The following is a 14,746-nucleotide window of genomic DNA, read 5'->3' as shown; positions in this document are numbered from 1 at the left end:
TTAAGTACAAAATAGATATTAGAATCAATTTCTTGAGGAAGTTTGGCTACATACATGGGTCATTCAAAATCCATTTATAGCCAGCATACTGGGAGACCACTCTAAATCACTGCTGTAGGTTGACACCTTGAACAACAGAAGTCCTTTCAGAATTATGCAGCGGCTTGTGTATTTTGCATGTGCACGCACAGACACCATACTGTAACATATGAAAGCATCCATTCATGCATATTTTTTGGCTCAACTCTCTAGGGAGCAAGCAAAATGTTGTCATAAGTCCAAAACTGATCATACTCTAGTACACAAGTGATTAGGCTAGATGCAAGTTTTGGTGGGAGGAAGTAAGCTCATTAGATAGTAAGTGGTTCTACCAACAAGAGAACTCAAGAATTCCAAAGAGTAAATATCCTGACTGACTGGATTAGGGCATGACCTCTTAAACTGAGAAGATAACCTAAATGAACATCAATCAATCAATCAATCAATCAGTTTCCAAAACAAAAGCGATTCACTGTGGAGGAATAGCTATTTAAATCAACAAGACCATCTACTCACTAAGCTTAGCTTCTCTTTACTGTTTTGTTAGTATGGTCTAACCACCAATAGCAGCAGTTGTAAAACAGCTCTGACGCCTCAGCTCAGGCTTGCCAACACTCTGTGCTCTCACAAATTGCAGTTGTTTTATTTTACACTTGGCTCAGCACAGGCCTGCTTGTTTATCTTTCCCACAAGCTAAACTTAACAGTATGGGAGACCCTTCTGCCAATCCAATACTTCTTCCACTTCTGTATCACTGCCCTGTATTTCAAAAACAGGTATGAATTGAGCATGTTGGCCTGTGTTCTCAAACTGTGAAAGTCTATGGAGACATGGTCACTAATGCAAATGGTGCAAACTTGTCACTGAGACTGACTAATGAAACATGTCTCTAGCTTGCATCAAGCATGAACGGTTTGCTGCTGCTTTCTAGTCAGGACATACATGAAGAGTGCGCAGAAACAGTGTCAAAAGCTGCTAAGGCAAACCTTTATTTCTTCATGACATTTTTACTTCCTTAGAAATCCTTACAATACTTTATTTTGTCCAGTGCTCAGAGAACATGCAACTTTTCAGCAGGAATTATGACAAGAAAGGGGAACATAGAGAAATCAAGTCTATTTATTGTGTCAAGAACTTAAACAAAAAGAAAAGTTACACAGCACAATTGCTAGTACGAGTCTTTGGAATACCGGTAGCTTCTATTCTGCCATGGAAACTTGAATGTTTAATAAAATTACCATGTTGCCTAATAAAATTCAGTAAAAAACAGTTTAGCTAAAATAATTATTTAAAAGGCAACTATTACTAAGGCAATAAAACTCAAGCAGGATAACCCAGTAATAATGTTCACAAAAGACTACAATCATATTGAATTGGGCACATAAAGTTGTGCAAAACAAATATTTATACAGTGGTACCTCAGGTTACATACGCTTCAGGTTACATATGCTTCAGGTTACAGACTCCGCTAACCCAGAAATAGTGCTTCAGGTTAAGAACTTTGCTTCAGGATGAGAACAGAAATTGTGCTCCGGCGGTGCAGCAGCAGCAGCAGCAGGCCCCATTAGCTAAAGTGGTGCTTCAGGTTTAGAACAGTTTCAGGTTAAGTACGGATCTCCGGAACAAATTAAGTACTTAACCCGAGGTACCACTGTAATTTTTCATTTATAATGGCATTTAAGTGGATTATTGCCATAACCTTTTGCTTCATAATGCTCCAATAGGAATTGACACTCAAATTCAAGTTGACAGTATTTAATCCAGGCATAGGCAAACTTGGCCCTCCAGATGTTTTGGGACTACAACTTCCATCATCCCTAGCTAACAGGACCAGTGGTCAGGGATGATGGGAATTGTAGTCTCAAAGCATTTGGAGGGCCGAGTTTGTCTACGCCTGATTTAATCACTTCATATTTGGACTTGTCATCTTCCTTAGATTTGCGCACATGTAAAAAAAAAAAAAATACAAAGTTTGTTTCCACTAAGCCACCTTTGGTTGCCCGCCCCCCGAAATACAAAAAGTGGCCACATTTCTGAATCAGAAGCTGTATATTCTTCTAATGCTGATTAGTCAAAAAGTCTGTCTTTTCAAATTGATGTAAAACAGCTCAGAATTGTAGCTAGTTTCATTCCCAGTATTTTGCATCCAGCTGCTTCTATATAAAGATTAGCTTTATGTATTGATGATGGATATTATTGCTGAAAACCATTTCCTGAAGTTTTTGAGATTTATTAGGCTGTGTCCAACTAAGTTCAACTCCAAGTAGATTCATTGAAATTAATGGACCTATGTTAGTAAAGTCCATTAAGTTCAATGGGTCTACTCCAAATATTAGATACAGTTCAATGCAATTGTGTATTTAATATAGGGCAATTCATATCCTATGAAAAAAACAAAAAACCAAAACCCTGAGATTTTAGGTTTTGCCCTAGATTAAATATATAGCTTTGCAGAATTCAGTTCCGGCAAAGAACAGTATGATAAGCGAAAGGTGAAGGGACAACAAGGATCAGTGACCAGATGTCATAAAGCAGCGACCAATACTGTAAAAGTTTCCGATTCTGAATGCTGCAGCCTTTTGCATGCACTGCCTTTATAATGGGAAAAGTACATATCCAAAATAAAATCTGTTTGTTTGGGTTTTTCTGAAGCATGAAGGCTGAAAGTCTTACAAATCTAAGTTTGATGCCAGAGACTAGATCCGCCTCATGCAGTGTTCTGCGCATGCGGATTTATAAAAGCCAAATAGTCCCGACAGTAAGCTGCTCTCATCACTGAAGTGATTTACTGTGCTTTAAAGGTCTTAAAGCATCTGTTCAAAGCTTTAGCTGCATTTACAATTTCTACAGCCTAAGAATGGGAGGTCTGAAGGCATCAAGTGAGATGTTGCCTTGCCTAATTGTGATCACATCTGCAAATTCTTGTTTGTGTGCCATATTCAACTAGAATTAATGCTGAACAGTGCTACTCAAGAACTTCACATAATGAACCACAACGGATTTCCATACATGAAACTACATTACTGGTGCAAAGACATGCTTGGCAAACAGTTCTCTTGAACCAAGAGCCTCAAAAGCAAAATATTCTGATGCTTTAACTCTTCTCAGTGAAAAGACTGGTTTATCATTTGGATCACCAAAGCTTGAACATAATAAATTAACATTTTCCTTGTAGTCAAATCTGGGCTGGAAATACATGTATCCCAAGGAGAAAGAATCTTAGGAGACCACAAGAGATCATCTGGCTAATGGAAGAAAAGTATTCTCCTACTGGCAGAAAAATAGATAGATACCTACCTCCTGGACCATTCAAAAATCAAAAGAACCAAGGGAAAAGAACTGAGCTCAGCTGTATTTGAATAACCATCCATACTGCTGTGAAGAAGCTAACCTCACACTTCTGCTAAGATGGAGTTCAAAGATACTGTAAAGAACAAATGTTTTAGGATGGATCAGAGGGTGGTTATGAATGAATGAATTTGAAAGGACACTTCAAGGGGATGTCACTAAAGATGGGAAACCAATAAAGAATTAACTAGTCAAATATTCAGTAGAGCCAAGAATACCACAATCTAAGAGACTGCTTCTTTTAATTGCATCATTAATTCTGTCATCTGACATAAAGGCAAGAGTCAGTTCTTTGCTCCTCATCCCTGTAGGGGGCAGGGTCCAGTCCCTCCCCCCACAACATAGTTTACAAAGCATTTAAAGATTACCTCTCTTGTATAGTTTGCTGCCTGTTATTTCATCCATTTTTAAAATGTCTGTCGCTGGTCTATTCTTGCAGTTCCAGGATAAGAAACCAAGAACTGCAAGTTGGATGAATATCAATCACACATTTATTCTATGCATTGCACTATTTTAAACATTTGATAGTTTACAATGTCATTGCTTCATAACTGTCAGAAAAAAGAAGCCTTTAACTGTTCACATACCTTGTTGTTTAAGTAAAATAATCAGCTAGTCAACAAGTCAACACTCTAGATTGTGACTGGAACTAGTAGGTCTCATACAAATATATCAATTCCACCAGTATGTACTGGTCTGTAGACCAGGTGCAGCATGCAGCCTCTATCTGGTCTCTCATTCCAACCCCCCCATCCACCCTCCCAGCTGTGCTCTACCCACTTCTACTATGCCTGGTCTCTTTCCAAATGCCAGATCACCAAGTATGGAACAGCCACACTAGCCACTACACTCCATAGTGGGACCTTTCAACTTATGCTGCAACTGTGCATTCTATGCTGCTCACTGAGGCATTCCCTCCACTTATCTCTCCACCAACATCACAATGAGTGGAAATCAGCAGATGGGCAGTGCAAGCTCAGAGTCCTTACCACACAGTACAGTAAGTGAGCCACCAAACCAGAACGCGGCTCCTAGAGAGGTCTTTGAAAAGATGTGGTAAGCCCTCTGAGCTCATAGGGCCCACCACCTGGTCTCTCTCATTCTTTCTGTGACACACACACACACTTCATATCACACAACACAGCATTTCATCATAGAATGTTACAGCCACATGTTCAGTAATAATTTCTCTTGGCCTCCCCAATCTCCATTAATACACCATTTGCATTCAATTCACACGTTTCACTTTGTTGAAAAGGACTTTACTTAACAGAAGACTAACGAGACTTTCAAAAATCTACAAAAACTACATCTTAAGTATCAATTTTCCCACAGTTAAGAAACCTGGTCATACACTAGGCATAATATTGCTTTAAGATACCACTTTTTTAAAAAAGGTATTCTATCGGACCACGCAGTAGAGTAATACAACTTAGAACAGTAGAGATACAGGTTTTATAAAGTGCACAAATATTTATCATAAAAAACTTGTGCATCTTAGAATCTGCTGTTCTGTTCAGTTGCATTTCCAAACTGCTGTCCAAGCTCTTTGTTTCACAGTTGCAAAGTACTTTATACGCCAGCTAGGAAGGGGCAGGAAAGAGAGTACAGTGGTACCTCGGGTTAAGAACTTAATTCGTTCTGGGGGTCCATTCTTAACCTGAAACTGTTCTTAACCTGAGGTACTACTTTAGCTAATGGGGCCTCCCGCTGTGCCACTGCCACGTGATTTCTGTTCTCATCCTGAAGCCAAGTTCTTAACCTGAGGTACTATTTCTGGGTTAGCAGAATCTGTAACCTGAAGCATCTGTAACCTGAGGTACCACTGTACTGTAGAAGAAATGGAGAGAAAGCATTCACCTGATGATTGGAAGTTGGCCACTGTACGCAACAGTTCTCCATAATAATTAATATAAACTCATTTAAGACATTGTCTGCTAACAGTTCTATTTTAAAGTTACCCAAAATCTTCCTAAAGTGAGATTCAATGCCCTGTCCCCCCCCCCACCCCCGCCCCAAGTCCAACAGTCTGAGAAACTTCCATGGTGAAGTTTCAGCATGATCAGGATTTTTCAACTGTAAACCTTACAAAAGAAGATCCAGAATTTTCTCCTTCAAGGAAAATTATCATGTGAAGTGCTATTAAAGCAAGGAACTTGCTTTTGAAACACATTGCTCTTTTTCTATTGAGGGGGAAAAGTGCTATATGCAAAGGAAATCCATACTATGGCATATATTGATGCAGCTTTCTGGTTAGTGAACCTACAGATATCTTACTCATATAATGGTAGCACTAAGCTACTAGAGTAAGAAGTTACCGTATTTTTCGCCCCATAGGACGCACCGCCCCATAGGATGCACCTAATTTTTTTTGGGGGGGGGGGGGAATAAAGAAAAAAAATTATTCCCCCCCCAGGCACGGGGCAAGCGCAAGGGAAGCCCGAGCTTCCCCCGACCCCAGAACTGCCTGCTACCCGCAAGCCTAGGGAGCCATGCCGGTCTCCCCAGGCTTGCAGAGAGGTGCGCGAAGCTCGGGCGCACTCTTCAGCGCGCACCAGGCTTCGGAATGCAGGCAGCTCTGCGCCACCCTCCGGAGCCCCGCGCGGCTTCGCACTGGGCTCCGGAGGGTGGCGCAGAGCTGCAGGAAGCCCTGGAGCGCAGGCAGCTCTGCACCACCCTCCGGAGCCCCGCACGGCTTCGCGCGGGGATTCGGAGGGTGGCGCAGAGCTGCAGGAAGCCCAGGAAAGCCTGCATTCACCCCATAGGACGCACACACATTTCCCCTTCATTTTTGGAGGGGAAAAAGTGTGTCCTATAGGGTGAAAAATACGGTACTTTTAATACTACATCACTACCAAGGCAACATCAGACTCAGTCACCCAAAAGGTGTTAATTAACTATGCATAGCTTCTGCATCCTTTTAAGCCGCCTGGCTTTCTGTCCAAACTGCAGGAATTATACTGCTTAAGGCATTGCTACTTAATGGGGATCAATGGCACCCTCAAATGTATGCTTGAGTTTCTCAGCTCTTGTAATAGTTACCTTAGTAAACACCATTCCAAGGAGAGAGAACACCATGTATCCCAAGTAGTTGTCTACAATAAATCTGAATCTTGTGGCACTCAATGACTAGATTTATTGTGGCATAAGCTGCCACAAGAAACTTGTTAAGTCTTTCAGGTGTCACAAGATGCTTTCCCGCCCTGCAACAGACTAAAATGGCCAGCTCTCAAGAAGTTAAGTGCCTAATAACACAGCTGATGTATGTGTGACAGAAGTAGACAGTAATACAACTTGCTAACATTCTGTTTAAAGATTAGAACAGCTGAAAGTGGAACATAAGTGCCAGTGAACAGGAGGGGGGTGGGAACATAAGCAGCACAAGGGAGTAACCCTCTTGGAGCAGTGAGACATAGGAAACACAGAGCTGGGAAGTCTGAATTTCCTGATCAGTCTTTTGCGAGGAGAGTTCTTTAATCAAGAGGAAGCTTTACTTTGCAGAGATTCTGACACAGAACATAATTCGAACAGAGCCCTGTGAGATTTTTGGCAGGTTTTTTTTTTTAATAAAAAAAGCCTTGTCTGGAATATGTATCTACGTCTACCAGATCCTGTTGTAACTAAACACATACTGATATGGACACATATAATGTGTTATTATACTCACTTCAAAGGAGTTCTGATCCACATACCCTGAAATCTATCTTGGAAATTTCAACTTTTGTCATATTCACATTAACTTAGTATTATGAATAGCATTATATCATCAAGGGTCCACAACTTTTGGCTGGCCCTGGAAGCCAGATCAAACATTTGGGTCACCAGGACCTGACCATTCACTGGTCCCTGGCCTCACACTTTTGCACAAAGTATGGGACAATCCTTCATTTGAGTTTGGATCTGGACTTAAACAAGTGTTGCCCAAGTGTCCCAGGTGGCTCAGCAGCTTAGTGTCTAAAGAAGCCCACACCATCCTTTCCAGCTCTGGAAATAGGGGCGGGAGGGAGGTTGTCTGTTTGGTTTAGCACTGCCAAGAAACAGCCTTCTGCCTAGCCTTGGTACTGAAAAGAGAGCAGGGATCACTGCACAACAGGTGGGATTATTTCCAACAACTTCTCCAGATCAAAGGTTGGGATCTTTACACTTGTCAGAGGGCAGCATGGAGAGCAAAAATGTAGAATCCTGCCTCAATCCCGGTAAGAAGCACAAGGTTCTGCAGCCATATCACTTGCTGGAGTAGAAACTGCAAGTGTCAGTTGGATATACATCCAAATGTCAATGCCATCTTTCTCCCTTCCCTTCTCTGTCTCCCTTTCGGCCATTCACAAATAAAATCGTAACACAATTTTAAAAGGTGACTACGCAAAGCAAAAAGTAAACTGCTTCACTGCAGAGTAACAATAAAATACAAGCAACTATCAATTCACCTGTGTCCAATTGACAAGTGACCGTGCATGAATGCATCCTGGCGACCCACAAGTGGCCAGAAGAGGGAGAGTAATGGGGTAACGCACGTTCTGCCGACGTGCATGGGTTTCAGGAATGTAACCCCCATGCAAATCAGCCATTACTTGTAGCAGCAACCAATATAATTACAACTTAACAGTATAAACCAGGACCATTATTCAATTAAAAGCTGAGTTAAACCACTAATCATTTGACCCATTTAAAAGCAGTCAACAGTGCTCCTCTCATAAGAAATTTCACAATGCTAGAGCCACCACTGAAAAGGCCTTGTATTGTGTGCCCACCAGCCTGATGGACCTTACCGCTGGCCTCATGAGCAGAACCTTTGCTGCCAATCTTAAGGTCCAAGTGCAGGTGATCCTTCAAATAACTTGACCCCAAGTAATTCAGTGCTTCAAAGATAACTGGATGCAAGAATACACTGGCAAATAGTGCATCCGGTACAGAACTGGTATAATATGGCCATAGGACAGAATAGAAGTTTAGCTAGCACTACCTCAGAAGGTCATCTCTCTAAAAACTGTGCTGCCTATTCACACTGCATTACTTCCAGTGGGTTGTGCAGTCACATCCCGATGCAATATCACTCAATTTTTACATGTTATTAGAACTGGATCAGGATGTAAGCATTTGAGATTGCACTATAAAAAACCCTAAAGGATTATGAGCATATGAAGGTGCCTTTTACAGAGTTAGCTCTGTAAAGTCCTAGACCTTAGGCAGAAGGGCAAGCCCAACTCACAAAGATCCTTTTAACCAGAGATACCAGGAATTGAACTAGAACATTCAACATACATGCACAGCAGGTACTCTGCTACTGAGCTATAACCATTCCACAAATTAATAGTACAGCCACCCTATCCAGGGCATGGATTTAGACATGTGGTTTGATTGCATGTAGGCAGTGTTAGAAACCCAGATATACAATCTAATCACCAAATAGCACCTTGAGCTATGGTTGTCCCATTAAGTTTACTGCTACTACTACTATTTTCATTTCTATAAGCTGCAAAATTCACTTGGTGCCTGGCTAACTTCAAGCATTGCATGTAGATTTTCGTAAGAAACTCACGATGTGGAGTGCAGAGGGAGGAAAGCCTTACAGATCTGTTTATATTCATAAAAACCCTGGTTTTACATTATCCTTAAAAAATTCTCTACCTAATACCAAGCTACATTAATTTCTTCATCTTTCTGCCATCAATCAAGCATTTTTATGTTATTTATTTCAACTATTTACATATATTGCTTAACACTACTGTTTCTAATTGGTGTTCCAATTATATAAATATTATGTTAACAGAAAAATGGAATCCTTAACTGTCCCTTCTATCTTCCCCAACCCCTTTGGGGTTCCTAGAGGGCCAATGATGTGTGTTGCAGTCACAACTCAGAGTTCGTATTAGGGGCAATTCATACTAGTATCTTGTTCTTACTGCATGTTGTGGAGTTTGATACTCTGATTTTTCCATGCAGATATACAGGATAACATACATGATACAAAATAAAAAATACCTACTTTCGCATTGCTACAAAAGGCATTTTGACAGTTGACATAGTACTTTACACAATTAAAATAATGTAACATTTGTATTTAGCTGCTGTACTAGCATATTTGAGAGGAAGTATGGTGCTATTTGATAGAGCCAAAGCAAACAAACCTAGGTATTTACTTGCCTTGCATTTAAGATTAAAGGCAACTTTATAAGACACCCTGCATTGCTTTTAGTAACTTTAACCTTCTGTTGGCATTTAATAGGCTCCTTTATTTTATACTGCTGCAGCAATCTTTTTCCTTCCCCTTGTACACCCCTTCTGATACTCTTAAACCAGGGCCTCGGCGTTTAATATATCAAACTCCATATATCTGATTATTGTATTGTAATCTGCAAGTACCGGTATTTTTACACAAGGGAAGAGGAGGCTGTTAGGTTTGACCAACATCTTAATCAAAGGACTGGTGAATCTGTATGGGGAGAACGACTTCATTCTCACAGGAGGAGTCAGAGAGGCTACAAGAAAGCATGAACACAGGAGTTGGGAGGAGGAGGAGAAGAGAAGTGACACATGCTGTTTTCTACACCCAGGACTGCAGCCACTGTTGGCTCATTTCTCTTTCGGTCTGGCAATGAGTAGCACATGGGGCTACACTGCACGTCTAACCACTCAGGAAACCTACGTGCATGCCTGCTGGGACAGGACAAGCTCTGAATCAGTAGCTAGAGTGTTAGCAAAGCAAGGCCAGGGACAAAGGAAGGGGGAGGGGAGTAGTTATGAAGCAAGTTGTGGAAGCAAATTAGATAAGTGAAGGAAGCAGCCAGTCTTTCCAACAACATCCTTTCCAGTGCCCCAAACCCCATTGTAAGGTTACAATCCTTCACAAATTTTATCCCCAAGCTTCAGATCTAGTCACTTCTGATCGAAAAGTTCACTACCCACATCCTGCCACTTCTGAAAAAAGCAGCCTTGAGACAATGATCACCTAGCTAAGCAGAAGGGGTTAGAAAGGAACAACCTTGGCAGCAGTGTCAGCAATATTGAGGGGGGGGCACTGAGGACTATGATAGCTCTCTCTGTTATGGATTTAAACAGTGCTTTTTTCGGGGGGGAATGCAGGTACCCCTAAACATTTTGTGAATCTTCGTACTTTTGTCCATTTACTGTATTTATTTCCCCTGATTTGAAGAATAAAATGGTGATTTTCTTGAGTCAAAATGAGAGTGCCCCTAAACATTTTTTTAGAAAAAAGCACTGGATTTAAAATATTAATTCCCCTGAAATTTCACCACAATATAATAATCTACAAATGTCAACCTTACCCTGCTTTATTCAAAATAGGCAATGTACAATGTTATCCTATAGACCGAGCAGGAATCTAGATTCCTGTCCACCCACCCCAGTTACAGAAGACACAACTTGCTCCCAATTCCAGCTGTCCAGTAAATCCTCTATCACTCACATAAACAATCCTCAAACTTCAACCTGTTTCTCCTCTCTAGTTTCCAGTCCTTCACATGGGAACACTCATGGAGGAACAGGAAGGAGGGAAAGAAGGACAAAATAAATCAATGTAGCGCCCCAAAGCATTCTTTAATAAACCAAATTAAATGCACGGTTGACCTCCCTTCACACAAGGTGCCTGTTAGCTATGGGGATGTCACTTTCATACAGTACCACTGAAAAAGCAACACAGTTGGTTACATTTTCAGTTCCTCAGGCATGACCAGAGTTCAACTATTAATGCTTTAAACTCAACAGCTAAGGTTCCACCTCCAAATAATGGTACTCATCTTCACAACTAACCAGGGTCTGTTTCTCCAGTTATGATTCTAATCATTCCTTCTGCACTCTACACACACTTTATGTTCCCTTCTGTTTGTCACCTCTTCATCTTCCATCACCATTTTGCACCCCAAATATTCATGTCCACCCCAGCTACACAAGCCACACCTTGCTCTGTTCAATCTGTCAAATAACTCACCTATCATTCACATAAAGAACCTAGTCTATCCTCAAACGTCAGAATGTACCTCCTCTCTAGCTTCCCCCCCACTTCATCTAGGCACTTTCAGCCCTTACTTAACCCACCCCAGCCTGCTTACTCTTCCTTCATTTCCAAGTCTCACTCAGAGCTCTCAGGCCATCCCCATCAAACTTTACAGCTACCCAAAGTTTGCCTCACTTAAAGTCTCCTTAGCTACTGTTTGCCAGCCTGTTCCCATTACCTCTCAACTTACCCAAACTTACCACCCCAACTGATCGCCAAGATCCTTCTCGCACTTCTCATGCCCCTTCTCCAACTCACTCAGGTCTCCCCACCCCTGTACTCCTTCCCAGCACATTTCCAAGCCACTCCTCCTTGTTTTAACTCCAGCTGCCCTACATAGCCGGCTTACCATCTCCCAGCCCTTTATCACGCCTCCTATCTTTCCCCTCATGGTGCCTAGCTATCTGTTCACGTTCAGTTCTTTGCCAATTTCTGTACTAGAGACTGGAGAGCAGGAATATTTAAAACCCAGTAATGCTTCTTTTGTACTTTCAAACTCCTCTTTCCATGCACAAAGATTGCCCCCACCAACCTCAACCCCATGATCTGCCCCCCCCCGGCCTCACCCACTTATCCACGCACTCCCTAAGTTGCTTTTACACCCTACTTGCTGTGTCAGAGCCCATGCCCTCTGGCCTCTATCGCTCTATCTAACCCCACCTCCCTCGTTCCAGATCGGCCACCTTTTTTACTCCTCACCTGAGCACTCCCTACTCAGGTGACGTAAGTAAGGCTTCCCCTACCTCCAACTAAACTACATGGAGCCCCCTTCTGGAATAAGCATCGCCTACCCCTGCCCAGTGATCCCCACACTCCTCCTAGTTACTTAGCACCTATTTATCACCAGTTATCACCCATTTATTACAATTCCATATACCCCACCTTTCAGAATATAAAAACCTTCCAAGGCAGCCGACAAGAAGTCACCAGAAACCTTCACCCAGATCACTTGATGGCAGATCACCCAGCAAGGGGTGGGGGAAAGCCCACCTAGAACCCCCTACCTACCCTCCAATATTCAGGCGCCCCACTTCACTTCCACCCTACCGCAACACTCCCACCCTGCTTCTTACGTTCTCCCCCTTCCCCCAAATACCAAAGCCCCCTACCCCTCCTCACCACTTTAACCTAGTGCCCCCTTTTCGGGGAACTTTCCTCCCCTTAGACCTCCACGATCCCTACCCCTGCCTCACCCCCTACTTTTAGCTCTTCCCCCGCTCCCCAAACCAGCGCCCTCCGACCACGTTTCACACCACCCCTCCCCCAACCCCACTTCCTCCCACCGCCTCCCCTCAGGAACCCCAGGCCGGCCAGGTCCGAGGGGGGCAGGGAGAGACGGGCCTGCCTGCCTCTGCCTGCGCTGTGGTGTGTTTTGCCCCGACCGACCGACGGACGGACCGACCTGCCAGCTGTCTCCGCAGTAGCAGCGCGGACTGGAGCTCCGTCATTCTCCCCGCCAGTGCCCGGGGAGGGGAGTCTGGGGCGGCCGCTGTGGAGGCGACGGCGTGCTCCTCCTCCTCCTCCTCCTCCTGCCGGGCTAGAGCCAGCCGGCTAGCGCTCGCCCCTCCTCGCTCGAGCCGACCCCGCCGCCGCCGCCGCCGCCGCCGGGGGCCTTCCCGTCCTCTCAGCGGCGCCGCCTCGCGTCCCTCGTCCGGGGGTTGGGGGGGGAGGAAGGGGGCGAGGGGGAGGGGGAGCAGCCGCCGCCGCTCCTGAGGAGATTCTGAGGCGGTGGCGGGCGACGCGTGGCGGAAGAGGAGGGGTCCCGCCAGCCCCGCGTTTCTCTCGCTCTCTCTCTCTCCCTCACGGAAACCTTCCCCTCAGCTTCTGCCGCTTTTTCTCTTCTTTCCCTCTTCCTTTTTTTAAAAAAAAGGAAAAATCTTTCCTTTCTCTCTTTTCCAGCCCCCCCTCCCCTCTTCACGGAATTTCACTGCACTCGGGCGCCGCGGCGCGCAGGCGCACTGCTCGCTCCTCTTTCCGCGCAGGCGCCTTCTCTCGCTCTTTCGCCTCCTTTTCTTTCTCTCTCGATGGTCCGCCTACAAAGGAGCGAGGGAGGCGACCGCCATGTTTGGAAGGTCGACGGGTGGGAGGGAGACAAGCAGCGCTGTGTAGGGAGGAAGGTTGATTCAGTGAACTCGGCGCCATCTTGGGAAGGGCAAGAGCCGTCCTGCCTGACTTTGCTAACCCTAAAAGTTTGTCAAAATGGGGGGGGGGGCAGGCGGGGAGAATTTTTTACTCCAACTTCGCACAAGGCACGCACACAATTTTAAAAAATTGTATTTAAAATGTTTATAATACGTCCTTCATTGTATAAATTCGTGTGTGGACCAAAACTGTAATACACAAATTGTGGCTTTCAAATCTCACGGTTGTGTGTTTTTTGTTTGTAGTTTTCTGTAATTGCTGCCTTTTTATTTTTATTTTATTAATTTTAATTTCATAAACGCAGATCATATTAGAAAGAGCATATTAACAATGCAGAGCATATTAACAATGCAGAGCATATTAGAAAAGAAAGCAAATACTTCATATAATCAGGTCATAGGTCGGACAAGAGACAGTATAGTACATTATTGAAATGGTAGAATCTAAGATTAAATACAATTATATAAACAATATATCTATTCATAATGTATCAAAAGGATCTTTTATTCACAGTAACCAGCAATATAGACATTTCAGTGAACTCGCACCGTTGCTGAGCTTAAGGCCCAAGATTTCCTTGTTTTGTAATTGTATGTTTTTATTTATTTATATGGTGCTCTTTTTAACCTTTTTCATGGTGCTTTGTGGGATAGTAAAAACTGGTCTCAAACAGCGTTTGCAACAGCCCATGACTTTTGTTTATTTATAACTGAGAAACACCAAGCTCTCACCTTACTTCCTGACACATTGTGAAAGGGTTTTTGTTGTTTTTGTGTGTGAGAGAGACTTTAACAGGCAGTAATTTTCACAGGTGAAAGCTACACTGTGGAATTTCTGCCTGCCTGGCTTCTTGCAAAAGCACGAAAGCGCCAGCAGAAAAGGAAGATGGCAACTACTAGTCTCAAACCTTCTGCCTATTGGCACAGTGGTGAGGAAACAGTATTGCAGTTTCGGACTTGGAAAAAGCACGATTAAAAAGCATGTGCAACTGAAAGCAGATTTGGGGGCTAATCCTTGGAGAGTACTATATTTTGTAGAAGGTTCTAGAAAGGGAGGTAACAGGACTCAAACAGCAACTTCTGCCGCAGCAACCTTTTGCCCTAATCCCTGCAGTGTAGGAATTCTCTCTCATAATGAAATAAACATACTCTTGCTCCTGCATGGGGCATCTTAATGTATTTTTATTCAGTAAATTCCAGAGTT

General features: G+C 43.3%; 1 protein-coding gene across 2 annotated transcripts in view; it reads right to left on the bottom strand.

The window, feature by feature from the left end:
* The window catches only part of UBE2G1 (ubiquitin conjugating enzyme E2 G1), a 33,752-nt gene extending 20,564 nt beyond the window's left edge, over positions 1-13,188 (bottom strand). Inside the window, exon 1 of one of the 2 annotated variants that reach the window (XM_079955925.1) lies at positions 12,804-13,188. In XM_079955925.1, coding sequence (XP_079812051.1) covers positions 12,804-12,849 — 46 coding nt within the window. In that variant the 5' untranslated portion in view covers positions 12,850-13,188. Of the gene's footprint in view, positions 1-11,601; positions 11,717-12,803 lie in introns of those variants that run through there. The other variant, XM_079955924.1, reaches the window with a different exon arrangement.
* Positions 13,189-14,746: the final 1,558 nt, after the last annotated feature.

Source organism: Podarcis cretensis (assembly GCF_951804945.1).
Source record: "Podarcis cretensis genome assembly, chromosome: 15".
In the NCBI taxonomy this organism is placed as follows: Eukaryota; Metazoa; Chordata; class Lepidosauria; order Squamata; family Lacertidae; genus Podarcis; species Podarcis cretensis.
The sequence above is the reverse complement of the archived record's forward strand: the minus strand, read 5'-3'. Positions and strand labels throughout refer to the sequence as shown.